General features: G+C 43.6%; 1 protein-coding gene across 1 annotated transcript; it reads left to right on the forward strand.

The window, feature by feature from the left end:
* Positions 1–10176: 10176 nt before the first annotated feature.
* Positions 10177–19095, forward strand: LOC311129656 (tetraspanin-7-like; the record flags this gene model as incomplete). The annotated part of the gene is made up of 8 exons (XM_084162027.1): positions 10177–10257; positions 16509–16697; positions 16978–17052; positions 17207–17302; positions 17385–17540; positions 17644–17727; positions 17945–18025; positions 18136–19095. The coding sequence occupies 7 exons, from the start codon at positions 10177–10179 to the stop codon at positions 18011–18013; spliced, it is 750 nt and encodes a 249-aa protein (XP_084018153.1). The 3' UTR covers positions 18014–18025; positions 18136–19095.
* Between the last annotated feature and the right edge of the window lie 279 nt (positions 19096–19374).

Raw genomic sequence — 19374 nt, forward strand, 5'->3', positions numbered from 1 at the left:
GTAATTTTACAATACCATTTTACAGTACTGTACAGTCGTGGTCAAAAGTTTTGAGAATGACACAAGTATTGGTCTTCACAAAGTTTGCTGCTTCAGTGTTTTTAGATATTTTTGTCAGATGTTACTATGGTATACTGAAGTATAATTACAAGCATTCCATAAGTGTCAAAGGCTTTTATTGACAATTACATTAAGTTTATGCAAAGAGTCAATGTTGACCCTTCTTTTTCAAGACCTCTGCAATCCGCCCTGGCATGCTGTCAATTAACTTCTGGGCCGCATCCTGACTGATGGCAGCCCATTCTTGCATAATCAATGCTTGGAGTTTGTCAGAATTTGTGGGGTTTTGTTTGTCCACCTGCCTCTTGAGGATTGACCACAAGTTCTCAATGGGATTAAGGTCTGGGGAGTTTCCTGGCCATGGACCCAAAATGTTGATGTTTTGTGCCCCGAGCCACTTAGTTATCACTTTTGCCTTATGGCAAGGTGCTCTATCATGCTGGAAAGGCATTGTTCGTCACCAAACTGTTCTTGGATGGTTGGGAGAAGTTGCTCTCAGAGGATGTGATGGTACCATTCTTTATTCATGGCTGTGTTCTTAGGCAAAATTGTGAGTGAGCCCACTCCCTTGGCTGAGAAGCAACCCCACACATGAATGGTCTCAGGATGCTTTACTGTTGGCATGACACAGGACTGACGATAGCGCTCACCTTGTCTTCTCCGGACAAGCTTTTTTCCGGATGCCCCAAACAATCGGAAAGGGGATTCATCAGAGAAAATGACTTTACCCCAGTCCTCAGCAGTCCAATCCCTGTACCTTTTTCAGAATATCAGTCTGTCCCTGATGTTTTGCCAGGAGAGAAGTGGCTTCCTCGCTGCCCTTCTTGACACCAGGCCATCCTCCAAAAGTATTTGCCTCACTGTGCGTGCAGATGCACTCACACCTGCCTGCTGCCATTCCTGAGCAAGCTCTGCACTGGTGGTGCCCCAATCCCGCAGCTGAATCAACTTTAGGAGACGGTCTGGCGCTTGCTGGACTTTTTTGGGCGCCCTGACGCCTTCTTCACAACAATTGAACCTCTCTCCTTGAAGTTCTTGATGATCCGATAAATGGTTGATTTAGGTGCAATCTTACTAGCAGCAATATCCTTGCATGTGAAGCCCTTTTTGTGCAAAGCAATGATGACGGCACGTGTTTCCTTGCAGGTGACCTTGGTTAACATAGGAAGAACAATGATTTCAAGCACCACCCTCCTTTTAAAGCTTCCAGTCTGTTATTCTTACTCAGTCAGCATGACAGAGTGATCTGCTGGTCAGCTGGTCCTTTTGTGGCAGGGCTGAAATGCAGTGGAAATGTTTTTGGGGGATTCAGTTCATTTTGATGGCAAAGACGGACTTTGCAATTAATTGCAATTCATCTGATCAATATTCATAACATTCTGGAGTATATGCAAATTGCCATCATAAACACTGAGGCAGCAGACTTTGTGAAAATTAATATTTGTGTCATTCTCAAAACTTTTGACCATGACTGTATTACCTGTTTTGCTGTATATTTTCAGCAGCAGACTGAATTATGGTGCAACGTGGGGAAATATTGTGGGCGGCGAAATAATCGCTAGCTCATTAACATATTTTGAGGCATGCCTTATAAGAGGCTATACTTGTTGCACATGTTAGTGAGAGTGCTCTACCAATTTAAGTGATATGTGATAGTAGTTCCCTAACAAGGAGTAACAAGATGGCAGGTACGCCTGAATGGTTGTCAGAATTGGAGATAGAGTCAGGGGATCCCATTGAGGTCGGTAAGAAGGCGGGTAGGAAAAAAGCAAGAAAGTGGAACATATTAAGAGTAAATATGGAGCAGTGGAGGCTCCTCAGAGGAGGAAGGGGAGGACCATCCTCCTCAGTGAATTTCATAAAAATAGTGAAACATAAAAATAGTCACAAAATAATTGATTAAAACACACTGTTGAAGGTCTACAGTAGCCTCAGCAGCACTCTGTATGGTAGCACCATGTTGTAGCCAGAGGACAGCTAGCTTCTGTCCTCCTCTGGGTACTTTGACTTCAATACAAAACCTAGGAGGCTGATAGTTCTCACCCCCTTCCATAGACTTACACAGTGATTATGACAACTTCCGGAGGACGTCCTTGAACCTATCAGAGCTCTTGCAGCATGACCTGACATGTTGTCCACCCAATCAAAGGGTCAGAGAATTAATCTAGGACTGAAAGCATAAGCTACAGCTAGCTAGCACCGCAGTGCATAAAATGTGTTGAGTAGTTGACTCAAAGAGAGAGAAAGACAATAGTTGAATTGTTTTGAACAAATTAATTTCTTCCTAAATTAAGGAGAAGCACGAGAGAGAGAGAAAGAGAGAAAGAGAGAGAGAGAGAGAGAGAGAGAGAGAGAGAGAGAGAGAGAGAGAGAGCTATAAACTCTCATTTGCAACTGTTGGACTAATGATTACACCCTAGATCAGCTAGAGAGATGCAGGCAAGAGTGTGCAAGTTGGTATTGAACTTGTCACTGTCTGTTACCTTGAATACTCAAAATTCTCTCGACCTGTGCACCTACGTTGTACATTTTGATTCATAGGCTAGGGTGTAGGATCAGAGTAGTGCAGAAGGTTTCGTATGCTGAGGCAGTGAAGAGATTAGTAGAGGTAGTGATGGGGAAACGAAGCTTCCTGAAGTACTGAGCATTTCCAGCCAATTGTGTCGAAAATAGGTTCAATACTAGAGGCTTTGATCAACACGTTGTACACTAGTGTCACCTGCTGGTGAAAATAATTTAGAACAGCCAAATATTATATATGACGTCGCACACGCCATAGCCCGTGCGCAGGATAGCCTTTTTGTGTTATACTAAACCAATACCAAACCAATCAGGTGGTTGTTAGACAAAACGAAGCTTCCAACGTCATTGATCACGTGCTTCTGATAAAGTGATACACGCATCGGCACACTTCTTCTAAGTAAACTGCTTAGCGATATTGGCGAATGCCTCGGAGCTCTGGTATCAAACATAACATCACTATGTAGAGGAAGATGAGCCCTCTCGCTTCGCCTCTTCCTCTCTGCTGAAAGCGCCCCTCTGGCTTCCTACATGTAGCCCATGTATCTGATACTGTCTGGCCAGAAATAATATGACATGCCACACTCTTTTGGTCCAGACAGCATTACCATCAGATACATGGTCTACACATACTGAGACAGAGGGGCACTGTTTTGCTCACTTGGATGCTTTCAGCAGAGAGGAAGAGGCGAAGCGAGAGGGCTCATCTCGCCACTCCTGAGTGGCGCAGTGGTCTAAGGCACTGCATCGCAGTGCTAACTGTGCCACTAGATCCTGGTTCGAATCCAGGCTCTGTTGCGACCGGGAGACTCATGGGCGGCACACAATTCGTCCAGGGTAGGGTAGGGGAGGGAATGGCCGGCAGGGATGTAGCTCAGTTGATAGAGCATGGCGTTTGCAACGCCAGGGTTGTGGGTTCGATTCCCACGGGGGGCCAGTATAAAAAAATATGTATTCACTAACTGTAAGTCGCTCTGGATATGAGCGTCTGCTAAATGACTCCTAGAACCACTAGGAACTGTGCCTACGCATGGTCTAGAGTTTGCCGGAGGATAAGCACAATCTAATGTCAAGTTCAGTTTTCATGAATGGCAACTTTTGCGTGAAAACTGCCGCATGCATGTTTTGGGGCATATTTTGTGCATACGCAACGTTTATAAATGAGGCACCTGGTGCATCTGAACCGGACCGAAAGACTGAAAAACTGCTTCTAGCTTCAGGCCATCAGACTGTTGAACAGCCATCAGCCATCTCCTGTAGTAAGTGACAAAGATAGTCACTCACACAAAACACCAATGTGGTCTCAGAGCATTTAATATTATTCTGTACATAAATCTGATACACTCCATTTAGTATGATGTTACATTTTGTATTGTATGTATTAATCCATCATCCATTTCGTATGATATGTTACGAATGACAATTTATATGATATGCTGCAAATTCCAATTTGTGGTGGCTAACACTAACGTTAGCTAGTTCTAGTGATTAAGGTTAAGGTTAGGAGTTAGGTTAAAGGGTTAAGGTTAGGCGAAGGGTTAGCTAAAAGGGTTAAGGTTAGGGGAAGGGTTAGCTAAAAGGGTTAAGGTTATGGGAAGGGTTAGCAAACATGCTAATTAGTTGCAAAGTAGCTAAAAAGTGGTAAGTAGTTGCAAAGGTCCTAATTAGCTAAAATTGTCCATGATGAGATTCAAACCTTTGGGTTGCTAAACACTCAAATTATACACCCGCACATCTATCCATCCTGATCAACCACTCTCCTTTCGTTTTTTTGCCTTAAGTAACATTCTAACTTATGTAACCATACCAAACGAAATATACAGTATCATACTAATTTGAGTGCCACAGATATACGTTTAGTATGTTACATCTAGTCTATGAGACCAGTCTGCAAAACACACACACACACCTTATACACAAGCACACTCCTGTACTCACATCTACACTCACACACGTCCCATGTACAGTGCACTTGGAAATAACTCAGACCCCTTGACTTTTTCTACATTTTGTTACGTAACAGCCTTATTCTAAAATTGATTAAATCGTTTTTTTCCCTCATCAATCTACGCACAATACCCCATAATGACAAAGCAAAAACAGGTTTTTAGAAATGTTTGCAAATGTATTAAAAACAAAAACCGTAAATATCACATTTACATAAGTATTCAGACCCTTCACTCAGTACTTTGTTGAAGGACCTTAGGCAGTGATTACAGTCTCGAGTCTTTTTGGGTATGATGCTACAAGCTTGACACACCCTAAATTTGGGGAGTTTCTCCCATTCTTCTCTGCAGATCATCTCAAGCTCTGGATGGGGAGCGTCGCTGCACAGCTATTTTCAGGTTTCTCCAGAGATGTTCGATCGGGTTCAATTCCGGGCTCTGACTGGGCCACTCAAGGATATTCTGAGACTTGTCCCGAAGCCACTCCTGAGTTGTCTTGGCTGTGTGCTTAGGGTCATTGTCCTGTTGGAAGGTAAACTTTCGCCCCAGTCTGAGGTCCTGAGCGCTCTGCTGCAGGTTTTCATCAAGGATCTCTCTGTACTTTGCTCCGTTCATCTTTCCCTCGATCCAGACTAGTCTCCCAGTCCCTGCCGCTGAAAAACATCCCCACAGCATGATGCTGCCACCACCATGCCAGGTTTCCTCCAGACGTGACGCTTGGCATTCAAGCCAATGAGTTCAATCTTGGTTTCATCAGACCAGATAATCTTGTTTCTCATGGTCTGAGAGTCCTTTAGGTGCCTTTTGGCAAACTCCAAACGGCTGTCATGTGCCTTTTACTGAGGATTGGCGTCCGTCTGGCCACTCTACCATAAAGGCCTGATTGGTGGAGTGCTACATAGATGGTTGTCCTTCTGGAAGGTTCTCCCATCTCCACAGAGAAACTCTGCAGCTCTGTCAGAGTGACCATCGGGTTCTTGGTCACCTCTCTGACCAAGGCCCTTCTCCCCTGATTGCTCAGTTTGGCCGGGCGGCCAGCTCTAGGAAAAGTCTTGGTGGTTCCAAACTTCTTCCATTTAAGAATGATGGAGGCCACTGTTTTTTGGGGGACCTTCAATGCTGCATCCATTTTTTGGTACCCTTCCCCAGATCTGTGCCTCAACACAATCCTGTCTCGGCGCTCTACGGACAATTCCTTCCACCTCATGGCTTGGTTTTTGCTCTGACATGCACTGTCAACTGTGGGACCTTATATAGACAGGTGTGTGCCTTTCCAAATAATGTCCAATGAATTGAATTTACCACAGGTGGACTCCAATCAAGTTGTAGAAACATCTCAAGGATGATCAATGGAAACAGGATGCACCTGAGCTCAATTTCGAGTCTCATAGCAAAGGGTCTGAATACTTATGTAAATAAGATACTTTGTTTTTCAAAAAATTCTAAAAACCTGTTTTTGCTTTGTAAGTATGGGGTATTGTGTCGATTGATTAGTATTTTCTTATTTTTAAATCCATTTTAGAATAAGGCTGTAATGTAACAAAATGTGGAAAAAGTCAAGGCGTCTGCATACTTTCCCAATGCACTGAAGAGACATTAAACACTGGACCGTTTCTTTTATACTGTTTTTCACACAATGTATTCATCACAGAGCTCATTTTACTATATCTGCTACTGTACATTGCATTTTGTTACACTGTTTATTTATACACTTGATTCTCAACATAGCTCGCTGTAACATATATACTGCTGTACGTATCATTCTAAGTATAGATTTTTCCTGTATATACGCATAGATTGCTTGCATTTGGATGATATAGTGTTTTTCATTGGATTCGTGATTTCTTTTTTTTCTTTTTTTGTGTACTTGTTTGACATTTTTGCTGCACTGTTAGGAACTAGTAACACAAGCTATAACATTTTACATTTTAGTCATTTAGCAGATGCTCTTATCCAGAGCGACTTACAGTTAGTGAGTGCATAAATTTTTTTCTCATACTGGGCCACCGTGGGAATCGAACCCACAACCCTGGCGTTGCAAGCGCCATGCTCTACCAACTGAACTAAACTGTCTACCCGACCAATACATTTTGATATGATAAATCTGTCAGATGCTGGACAATTCAACATTAGGCACACTTTTCAAGTTAATGTAAATGTAAATGTAATGTGATTCCCTGAAAGTCATTCAATAAATGTTTTTATTGAACTAACCATATAGCAACACACAAATGTGTAATGTATTTCTGTTACAATGAGCAGTAATCTATTATTTATTGTGGGCTTGAATTACAAACTGTTCTATACTTTATTATCTAGCAAATAAAACAGATTCTGTCTGAGGACGCAAAACAATCCATTCAAAAGCCTATTAGGCCAATAAATTATCAGCACATATTCGCCGACAATCGGGGTATTCAGAAGATAAAATAAAAGTAGTAGGCCTAGTTCGCTTTGAAATACAGTATATGCTAAATTCTAAAACCATTCATCCGATGAGGAAGCAAAGCTAAAGTAGCCTGAAGGCAAATGCTAACAAATCTATTTCTCAACACGAAACTCAACAGATGACAAAATCACAACTTGGACCACCAGCAAAATACAATTACATACAAGTATTTTTAGACAAGAAGATCAGCGGAGAGCTCGAACGCAGTCCCCCACTACCAGAAGTTCTGCAATCGATATTTCCACATTATTTACAAGGATCAGCACAGCCGGGGTGCATTGGCTGAGTCGCACCCTGGGTGAACCGGCTTCTTAATCACGATGTCTCCCTTGCCAGGTATGTATGAGTCACACGCATCCGTGGAGCCGCACTTATTCCAGTGCAAACATTTTCGGCTGACAGTTTGCTTCCACTTTGGCTCCCGATAACGCATAATGTCGACCAGGATTTAATGATGCTTAGGACAGAGTGGTGAAAAAGCGATTAATTTAGTTTTACTACATTATATTACTCTCCGACTATATTCCCATCATGCAACAGGGTAGACATTATCTATACATTGACTTTTTAATATCTAAATGCCTGTCTGATGTCACAAAAGTTGGCGATGTGCCAAAATGCTGAAATCACGTTCAAGCACACACAGCCAAACGAACGACACCAACTATTTCTGGTGTTTCGTAGCATTCCAGGCATTATTGCATAGTATTTTCCTCGTGCTTGTGTTCTGCGCGCGCAGTAAAACATGTTGTAATTACACCATTGACCACAGGGTGGCAAACGACTCCCCGATATGGAGGAGACACACAGTAGACTACTACTTCATCCACAACTACACAGAGTAGGCTAGGCCAGGGGTTCCCAAAGTAGGGTCCGAGAAACTGCAGGTGGTCCGCAGCATTTTTTACAAATGCGTGCCGTCTTTAGCCAACTCTCTTGCTATCTCTCTCAGAATGACCTTCTTGATCCAAACCAGTCAGGTTTCAAGACTGGTCATTCAACTGAGACTGCTCTTCTCTGTGTCACGGAGGCTCTCCGCACTGCTAAAGCTAACTCTCTCTCCTCTGCTCTTGTCCTTCTAGACCTGTCTGCTGCCTTTGATACTGTGAACCATCAGATCCTCCTCTCCACCCTCTCCGAGTTGGGCATCTCCGGCGTGGCTCACTCTTGGATTGCGTCCTACCTGACCGGTCGCTCCTACCAAGTGGCGTGGCGAGAATCTGTCTTCGCACCACGTGCTCTCATCACTGGTGTCCCCCAGGACTCAGTTCTAGGCCCTCTCCTATTCTCGCTATACACCAAGTCACTTGGCTCTGTCATATCCTCACATGGCCTCTCCTATCATTGCTACGCAGACGGCACACAACTAATCTTCTCCTTTCCCCCTTCTGATAACCAGGTGGCGAATCGCATCTCTGCATGTCTGGCAGACATATCAGTGTGGATGACGGATCACCACCTCAAGCTGAACCTCGGCAAGACGGAGCTGCTCTTCCTCCCGGGGAAGGACTGCCCGTTCCATGATCTCGCCATCACGGTTGACAACTCTGTTGTGTCCTCCTCCCAGAGTTCGAAGAGCCTTGGCGTGACCCTGGACAACACCCTGTCGTTCTCCGCTAACATCAAGGCGGTGACCTGATCCTGTAGGTTCATGCTCTACAACATTCGGAGAGTACGACCCTGCCTTACACAGGAAGCGGCACAGGTCCTAATCCAGGCACTTGTCATCTCCCGTCTGGATTACTGCAACTCGCTGTTGGCTGGGCTCCCTGCCTGTGCCATTAAACCCCTACAACTCATCCAGAATGCCGCAGCCCGTCTGGTGTTCAACCTTCCCAAGTTCTCTCATGTCACCCCACTCCTCCGCACACTCCACTGGCTTCCAGTTGAAGCTTGCATCTGCTACAAGACCATGGTGCTTGCCTACGGAGCTGTGAGGGGAACGGCACCTCCGTACCTTCAGGCTCTGATCAGTCCCTACACCCAAACAAGGGCATTGCGTTCATCCACCTCTGGCCTGTTGGCCCCCCTACCTCTGCGGAAGCACAGTTCCCGCTCAGCCCAGTCAAAACTGTTCGCTGCTCTGGCACCCCAATGGTGGAACAAGCTCCCTCACGACACCAGGACAGCGGAGTCACTCACCACCTTCCGGAGACACTTGAAACCCCACCTCTTTAAGGAATACCTGGGATAGGATAAAGTAATCCTTCTACCCCCCCTTACCCCACCCCAAAGAAAGAAAAAAAAAAAAAAACATATTGTAAAGTAGTTATCCCACTGGCTATAAGGTGAAGGCACCAATTTGTAAGTCCCTCTGGATAAGAGCGTCTGCTAAATGACGTAAATGTAAATGTAAATGTAAACTTAATTTTTATGAATATTGCTAGCAACAACAGATTAAACGAATTTTGGACAAGGGATCCATGGAAAATATTTAGAGGGTGCAATGAAAAATGTATGCACTCACTAACTGTAAGTCGCTCTGGATAAGAGCATCTGCTAAATGACTAAAATGTAAATGTAAATGTAATTATTCATCCACAATTTGTGTTCTTAACCCTTTAGATGCCCAACATGGGCCTGGGGGGCTCACAGGGATATTGGTATCCACAGTACTCTATCAATTATCTATTTTTTTCAACTAAATTCTTCTTTTATTCCCCGAAAAATGTGTTTTTAATTTTAAAGCACGGTAATTTAAGCCTGAAAATGCTAAGTGTTCTCTCTGCCCCAAGGCAAAATGTTTAGAATTGCATTAAATTAGCTTTAAAATGTTCTCTCTGACACCAATAGGGGGGCCTTTAAAATGTTATTTCCAAGGGCCTGACACTTGATTAGTCCAGCCATGCACTGCATAAGTCATAGTAAAACTACTTGTATGCAATTATTTTATTAAACGTTGAACACCGTTCTATCGTACTGAACGCACCCCTGACTGCTAATACTGCCCTTGGAAACGCACAGCGGAGGGTGTAATCGAGCTGTGTTAGTTTCTCTGAGTATTTGCTCCTAAACACAGATCAGATCTAGAAACAGATAACCCTTGTTAAAACGAATATTACTTAATATTACGGAGAAAGAATATCTGACCCTGTATCAGTGGTTAGGGGGGCAATTTGGCGGCTGCGCTGTGAATGTCCTCCAGCGGAGAGTGGCGGTAGCACAACGTTTTCAGAAACCTCCTTTTCAGTTTACTGTGGTATGGCATTGGGCAGAATGGAGACCAAACCAGTAATAACCTTTCTCAAAACCCTCCTCATCGTTTACTCCTTCGTATTTTGGGTAAGTTAACGTTACCCTCGGTTTATTCATGCCCCATTATAAGCCTTGGGGAGATAGTTGTCGTCGTAGATGCAGACATATGAGGCGTACTCGTATAGAAAATAAGTGCATGCCAACGTGCCCTCTATGACGAAAGGGGTAGCCTACCGTGATTTTTCTATATGGATGGTGAATTTAGTTAATTCGAGGGTTGGCTTTTGTCTTTATAGGACTTCTTGCTACCGTACATTTAATGTTATAAATGTGGTTCAGCTGTGCCTTTATGATGATGACTTCTTATCGGGGCAATGTTTACAACCACACGCTTGGAGAAATGCGACATCCTCAGTTTATTGCGCACGTTGTCACCGACTCCAGCTCTGTATTTGCTCTGTATTTCGAAGTTGCCAGTATGACCGCAATACATATGCATGGCATATGCGTAGAATATAGAGCGCAGCAGCATCTCTGTAGTGACAGAGACAGGCAGAGGTTATCAGTCGAGGCTGTTGATGCAGGCAAATCAGCAGCCACTCTTGTAACGGTTTCTGTCTGGTCCATCATTTGGTGCGTAGCAGCATGGAAGTCCTCCCGTCAATGCAAAGGCTACAGTATGCATAGTCATTGGTTATTATACCGGCATACAATGTTTTGTCATTGATTTAGACTAACCATACTGTATATGTGGCACTATATAGCCCCGACATGGATGTGCACCTGACTTTGTGTTTTGTAAACATAGCCTACAGCACATTTGAAATGATTTGTCTGCATCCTGTTAAGTTGTTTGTTTTGACCATAGAGGTCCTACTAAATTAATAGAGGGGCTATGTCATAAACCCTCAAAGATTCAGAATGGTATGATAATGGCAGCCATTTTGGTCAGGGATAAATCCAAACCAGTCTAATCGGAATGAATGGCAGTATAGGCATAGGTCAGGGGTATTCAACTCTTACCCTACGAGGTCCGGAGGCTGGTTGTTTTCTGTTCTACCTGATAATTAATTGCACCCACCTAGTGTCCCAGGTCTAAATCATTCCCTGATTATCCCTGATTAGAGGGGAACAATTAAAAAATGCAGTGGAACTGGCATCGAGGTCCAGAGTTGAGGTAATGCTTTTACTTATGCAGGAAAATAAAAGTAATGCATGTGATATATCAGAAATTGTGTAATAGAAATACTGTCACTGCAAAATATTGTCATATAATAATAAATACAGTTTATACTGGTTTTATAAAAAAGAAAATCTGTATAAATAGCCTTTAAATTATATGTAAACTAAACAGACCATAAATGTCTAAATTGTTTTGTTTTCTTGCAAAGCTGGGAGTGTTATTATATGATACAATATCAGTACCTGTTGCATTTACAACTTGTCTAAGTCCTATCATCAATGGATTTCAGTCAGTGTATGGCTGTGGATTGACTGCATTGTTTTTATGGCATGTTGGCGTATTGGCAGTTAATATGAAAAATGAGTGGAATCATTCCACTAAACTGGCTGGCTAGCTAGCTAACAAACATACAGTGCAGTTTTATTATTCAAATTCATTATCATTATCATTCTTATCACAGCACTGGCAAACCATGGTTGACCAACTCCCTGACCAAAATGTCTGACCTTTATCACATTATAAGAAGGTTAATCTCCATTCTAGTATTCTAATTTCAAAATTCTATGGTCTTGACTGACTCACTCTTATAATTTTGTCATATGTCTCCTGAGACTATCATTGTCATACCATAGCATGTATTTATTGAGCCAACTCATCTGTCTATTAGGCTACATGAGAAACAGTAGCCTACAGATGGGCATGAAGTTGGAGGGGTAACTGGGTAACACATAAGCAATCCCTCTACAGTCAAACTAAAAGTAAACAAACTCACAGTGTGTATTTGCAGCTCTTATCCTGAGAGATATCTTTGTTAGACAAGGATGGAGGGATGCTCCTTCTACAACTTCAGGGGAGAAAGTTGGGATGGGCTGAGGTCAGAGGGGTGGGTGTTGGTGTTGGTTTGGAATTCTTCAGATAGTTTGGTTCCTGATCAGACCCTACACCCAAACGAGGGCACTACGTTCATCCACCTCTGGCCTGCTAGCCCCCCTACCTCTACGGAAGCACAGTTCCCACTCAGCCCAGTCAAAGCTATTCGCTGCTCTGGCACCCCAATGGTGGAACAAGCTCCGCCAGGACAGCGGAGTCACTGACCACCTTCCGGAGACACTTGAAACCCTACCTCTTTAAGGAATACCTGGAATAGTATAAAAGTAATCCTTCTACCCTCCCCCCATAAAAAAAATTAATAAAAAAAAAAAAAAAAAAGTGGTTGTCCCACTGGCTATCATAAGTTGAATGCACCAATTTGTAAGTCGCTCTGGATAAGAGCGTATGCTAAATGACGGAAATTTAAAAATGTTCCTGAGTTTCACTGTCGTCAGCTTGTCATGATAGCTAATGTCTTCCGGCGAGTGCTTCAGACTCTAGTTCACACAGTGCGGTCTCCAGTAGTGCAGGTGGCAGACTTGAGGTATGTCAGACACTGGCATGTATTAATGTTCCTGTTAAAAATAGACCCCACAGAGGAGACTGGTGGGAGGAGCTATATGAGGACGGGCTCATTGTAATGGCTGGAATGGAATAAATGGAACGTAGTCAAACCCAGTGGGCCATGTTTTCCCTTTTGGTGACTGGGGGGAAAGGGGTCGTCCGGGTTGTCATGGCTGCTGGTTTCTGAGTAATCTCTCAGATTGCATTGGAATTTATTAGTTAGATGTTGCCAATGTTTTCTTCATGGCCCTAATGGTTCAGATTGTTAGTGTAATTTGATCCTAGATCTAGGACTAAGGGCAACCTCTACATTGGTCGATTGCATCACAACAACAACATCATCACTTCCTCCAACCCTCCTCCAGCCCTAGCCTGGGTTCTGTTTTCAACATATGACATCAGCTATATTGCATGCAGACAAACACACTGTCTAGTCTATCTTCTGGCCTGACTATCAATGCAATAGATGGAAGGATGTTTATAATACAAAGACAAGATAGATAGATTGATAGACATTGATCAATCAGTAGAGGGACAAGTATATTGATGCAACGACAAAGAAAACATAACATAATGGCAACAATTAAAAACACCATTTAAAAGTACTTCTGCAAACACACTCCTTAACATGCAGAACTCACCTCTCAGGGCCATTGGACAAGGGCATACATACGACCCCCTGTTGTCACGTCACAGCAGAACAGCTGACATGAACATGTGACTATTAGTGTGGGCAATCGGTTTGTGCAGTTGTCTTGGTAGGCTATACGTAGTGTGTGTGTGCGTGCGTGTGCCCCCACTTATAACTCATGATTAAGATATTATAATTTATCACAAAGTTCCAAAAACTTCTGAAAAAAACAAAAATGTTCTTGAATGCCTTGCGAAAAATGGTATTTACATGATAGTTAGCCTACCTGTTTTTTGTTTATAGAAACAAGCAAGCGATTCTTGTTAAATAAGATATAAGGTGAATATACGCCAGGGTTGTGGGTTCGATTCCCACAGGGGACCAGTATGAAAAAATGGCATTGGGCACTAACTGTAAGTCACTCTGGATAAGAGTGTCTGCTAAATTACTAAGATGTAAATGTAAATATCAGCGATAATAGAACAGTCGAATAAACCATTATCAAGGCAGTGTTCTTATAATGATGCCAGATAGTTCAGTCTATCCTGAATGGTCATTAAGTAAAAGCCCACACACAGGCCACGAGGTGAAGCCTAATTGATTGTCTGCTAAGTTCTCTACGCACATTGAAACCGCAAGATGTCCAACAGTGATGAATGTAGGAGCATTGCCATTATACTGTGTACATTATGTAATACCAGCTATACAGTACAGAGAGGGATCTGAGCTTGAATCATTAATGCAGTGTTTGTGTTTCCACTCATTACTAAACCGAGCCCTCTGGACTGTGTTGGCGTCATTACTTACGAATGGTTGAGAAATAAACATATTCAGAGATAATATAGAGAAATGTTATTGATTTAGGTCTGTGGTGGTGCTTTGTTAAAAAGTAAAGTTGTATAATTTCGTGGTTTGTAGTGCCTCAGTCTTTTAATTTGTGAAGAACAGTCCAGGTTTCGAGGGCAGGTAGTGCATTTAGACTTATGGAGAGGGAGGGGGTTTGCCACCTGCTGTTCATACAAGGTTAGAATGACAAAGAGAGGAGGAGAGGGAGCTTTTCTGTATGTTTTGGCTGAGTTCTGCTTGGATACTGCAGCACCTCAGAGATAGATGTCTGTTACCATGGAGACAGTCTAACTCTGGCCCTGCCAGCCGAACGGTCCCTGTCCTTGACTCCTCTCCTAGTGTTCTTCCATCCCAAACGGGTGCACATGTTTGTCCCAGCCCAGCACTAACAAACCTGATGCAACTAATCAAGGCCTTGATGACTAGGCCTATGACGTGCAGACGTTTGTCCAGCACTGCACCTTATTCAGGTAATGATAATACATTTAGACCACAATTGGCCCTGTACACCTGCCAGTAAAACTATATGTCACATTGTTTATGTGCCTGTGTGGTTCTGCTTATGTGGATGTGTGTGTGCAGGCCTGCTATGTGGCAATATGGCAGCCGGCAGGAGAGAGGGACCTCATGGAGGGGGGGTAGGGGGCTGATGATGAGTTGGCAACAGGCTTCGCTAGTGGGGTGTCTTTAACAGATCGGCACCCCTTCTGTACCCCGTCCCAAAAAGCAGTGGCCCCCCAGCTGGGACACAGGGGCGTTTAGCTGGCTCACACAACACACTCCTTTATGAGTGGCCTTCATTAGAAATGCTTAGAGCAGCGCAACAGGAGGAAGCGGCTCGCTCTGGATCAAAGGGTCCTTTTGATTCGCTCCCTCTTTTTTTGTGTTTGTGTGTGTGTATGTGTGTTCCACAGAAAAACTATCAACATATCCCTTCGCCTTTAAACTCTCCCCCATTCATTCCTTCCCTCTCTATGTCTCTCTCTCCCTCTCTTTCTCTGCACTCCCCTCTCTGTTATGACACCTAGAAACAACTGCTGTTTGCTCCTTGGTCAGAGAGGACAAGCTGAAAGGTTGATCTAGTTATCACATATGTAAGGGATAATCAATGAGGGGCTATGCGTTCTATGGAAAATAATGAACGACGTGGAAGGTGTGTTCTACGACGCGTTAGCGGAGTGGAACTGACCTTCCACTGAGTTGCATTCTTTTCCAGAGAACGCATAGTGCTCCGACTTGATTATCCCTTTTATACCATGGCTATAATTTAACACATTTGCCAGTAGAAATGTGTTCATTTGCCGGTAGAAATGTGTTCAACATCCACTGAAGTAGCTAGCAAGTTTACTAGATAGCTACAGTAGTTGCCATGGTAACCAAACAAAAATACTTGCTAGTTTAACTAACCAAACCATCAGTCCTAGCTTGCTATTATGAAAATCGAATTCAACAATGCCAATACTGTTTTCAATTTGACATTTGCTTTCAAAAGCAGCGCAAACAAAACATGTACAAATTAACTATAGCCATTGAATTCTACCATGTAAGAATGCACTTCAAGTCAATCAGAAAGGAGTATTCAACAATGCATGGTATAATTAAGCAATAAGGCCCGAGGGGGTGTGGTATATGGCCAATATACCATGGCTAAGAGCTGTTCTTATGCACAACGCAACCCTTAGCTGTCGTATATTCGCCATATACCACAAACCCCTGAAGTGCCTTATTGCTATTATAAAATGTATAAACCAACGTAATTAGAGCTGTAAAAATAAATGTTTTGTCATACCCGTGGTATACTGTCTGATATACAACGGCTGTAAGCCAATCAGCATTCAGGGCTCAGACCAGCCAGTTTATAACTACATTTAAACCTGCTATCAATTACACTCAAAACTGACCTGAGATCTGTGTCCAGGGCCAACTTCATTGTCCCATACTGTAGAGAGGCAGATGGTGGGTGGCTATGCATTGTTGAGCCACGTGGGGGTGTTCTCTAGTTCTCTAGTCTTTGGTCTCAGCACGATCAGTAGCACCAACAGAAGCAACACTGCACTCTGCTGTCTGAATAGTGTACCTCTGGATAACAACATCTGTCTGGCATCTTCTCTCCACTCTCCTCTGTCTCCTCCATCTGCCCTCTCACCCATATATTTCCCCTCTACTACCTACCCTCTCTCTGTCCTCTCCCCTGTCACTCATCTCCTTTCCCACTCTCTTTCTCTCTTTCCTTGTCTTCTTCAGATCACAGGAGCGATCCTCTTGGCAGTGGGAGTATGGGGGAAGTTTATGCTGGGCCCATATATCTCTCTGATAGCTGAGAACACCACCAATGCTCCATATGTCCTCATCGGCACTGGGACTGTCATCATCGTCTTCGGCCTGTTCGGATGCTTCGCCACCTGCAGGGGAAGCCCATGGATGCTCAAACTAGTGAGTGAGAGGGAGAGGAGCGTGCAGACAGACACACACACTGGAGCTGTGAATCTGCAGCTGGGGTTGTGAAGCATTGTTTTGATGCTGATTAACCCCGAGCAGTTAGAGAAGCACAGTGATAATGATCTACATAACACATACAGTACTTCACTCACTAGCCTGCCCCCACCACACCCAACCTCTGTGTGTGTAGCTTATTTTTTAAATATTTGTTTTCCCACTTCTTTCTCCCCCCCTCTCTCTACCCATCTCTCTCTTTCTCGTTCTCTCTCTACAGTATGCAATGTTCTTGTCCCTGGTGTTCCTAGCTGAGTTGGTGGCTGGGATCTCTGGCTTTGTTTTTCGTCATGAGGTCAGTTTCTCTATTTGGAATACATTACCCACAATTCATCTGGCCCCATCTCAGCCGCTTACCTGCCAATAGAAATACGTCACATCACTTGTGTGTGTGTGTGTGTGTATGTGCGTGTTTGTGCGAGTGTGTTTGCGTGTGTGTGTATCCACAGATAAAGGGCACCTTCCTGAGGACGTATACTGACGCGGTGTTGAACTATGATGCTGAGGATGAGAAGAGCCTGGTTGTGGACAACGTCCAAAGCAGCGTGAGTCACAACAACAACAAAACGACTATTATAACAACAATACACAATTCAATCACATTTCTGTCTGTGTGTTTCTCTCCAGCTGCATTGCTGTGGGGTGTACAACTACACCAGCTGGTTGGGCAGTGTGTACTACCCTGCCAACGGCTTTCCCCTGAGCTGCTGCTCCAACTCCTCTGACTGCAGCCCACAGGACCTCCGCAACACCACTATAAACCACACCAAGATCAACCAGCAGGTGTGTGTGTGTGTGTGTGTGTGTGTGTGTGTGCATGTGTGTGTGTATGCGTGTCTGTAACCCATCCACTGTGTTACACACTAACCCGTCCCCTGTGTTTCAGGGCTGTTACGAACTGGTCACCTCCTTCCTCGAGACCAACATGGCCATCATTGCAGGAGTGACATTTGGCATAGCCTTCTCACAGGTGACATAGAGAGAATGTACTTGTGTGTTGATATGAGTGCTGTTTTTAAGGTCTACTATAATCTAAAGCTGTGTTTCCCAACTCCAATCCTCCAGTACACCCAACAGTACACATTTTTATTGTAGCCCCGGACAATACAAATATGTACTGCTGGGGGTACTCAAGGACTGGAGTTGGAAAACACTGATCTAAAGTAATCTCTCTCTCTCCTTCTCAGTTGATTGGCATGTTGCTGGCATGCTGTCTGTCCAGGATCATTACAGCTAATCAGTATGAGATGGTGTAGCTGGAAGAGCAGGTTAGTGACTATTCTCTCACTCAAACACACACGCACACACACACACACGCACACACTATACACACACACTATAAACACATCTAAGAGCCTGTGTGGTTGTTTGTTTTCAGGGAGATGAAGATGAGAGGGCGAACAGCATCTTGGTAGACTGGGACAGAAGATCCCCACAACACTAGCACACTGCATCACTAAATCTCTCTCTCTCTCTCTCTCTCTCTCTCTCTCTCTCTCTCTCTCTCTCTCTCTCTCTCTCTCTCTCTCTCTCTCTCGCTCTCTCTCGTTATTGTAACTTATTGTAAAGAAGCACCATTCCTTAATGCTACTGTGCCATGAAAGCTTTCTCTCAGTACTTTAAACTCCTCTAATGAATGACTCTGCTGGTAAAAGTTGCAAGTAAGCACTGATCTAGGATCAGCTTACCCTCCCCATCACAAGATTGACCTTGGACCAGCATCTAGGGGCAACATCCTCCTACTCCATATGAGCTTAGCAGTCTCTGACACTGTGGAGAAGTTGCCCTGAGGCACAGATCTAGGATCAGCTCACCCCACCCTTGATGCTAACTTTAACCATTAGGGTAATGAATGAATATCTGATCCTGCATTAGTGCTAAGGGACAACTTCATCCTGCTCCTTAGCGGTCTTTGACCCCCGTGTCTCCCTGTCCTTTCACAGCCCCCCCTTGTGGTCTGGCATGCTCCATATAGGCCCTAGCATCTCTAAAGCAATGCACATATTTGTATAGACATTACATTATTAACCCACATAAAAATATATACAATAGCCGACATACACTGTATTTTTATGATGTTCCTGATCACCACCGTAAATACCTAAACTTCAGACATTTAGAGAAGATATGTTGATATAACGTTGAGAGAGCATGTAGTGCTAACTTTAGCCTTTCATTTGCATCTTTGCTTTTTCGCTGCTACATGGATGATATCTCAGACTATTGTGTCCATATCTATGACATTAGACAACAATGAACTGTGCAATTAATTTGGTCTGTGGATGTGTAGATGTGGCTTACTCTCTGAAGACAGAGGAGGCTGGTGGGAGGGGCTAAAGGAGGATGGGCTCATTGTAATGGCTGGAATGGAGTCAAACGTGGTTTTCATATGTTTGATACAGTTCCATTTATTCCATTCCTATAGCTCCTCCCACCAGCCTCCTCTGTCTGACGAGCTCCTAGATAATTTATAATGTATTATAATAACACATCATGATGTGTGTGTGTCGACTTTGGTTCGGAACACTGTGCTGTTTGGATTGATTTGTATGTTGTAATATTTGTGAGTGTTGAGTTTTGTCTGATTCTGATAAATAGTATTATTTATTGATTTTAT

This window comes from Coregonus lavaretus (assembly GCF_964263955.1).
Source record: "Coregonus lavaretus genome assembly, chromosome: 5".
In the NCBI taxonomy this organism is placed as follows: domain Eukaryota; kingdom Metazoa; phylum Chordata; class Actinopteri; order Salmoniformes; family Salmonidae; genus Coregonus; species Coregonus lavaretus.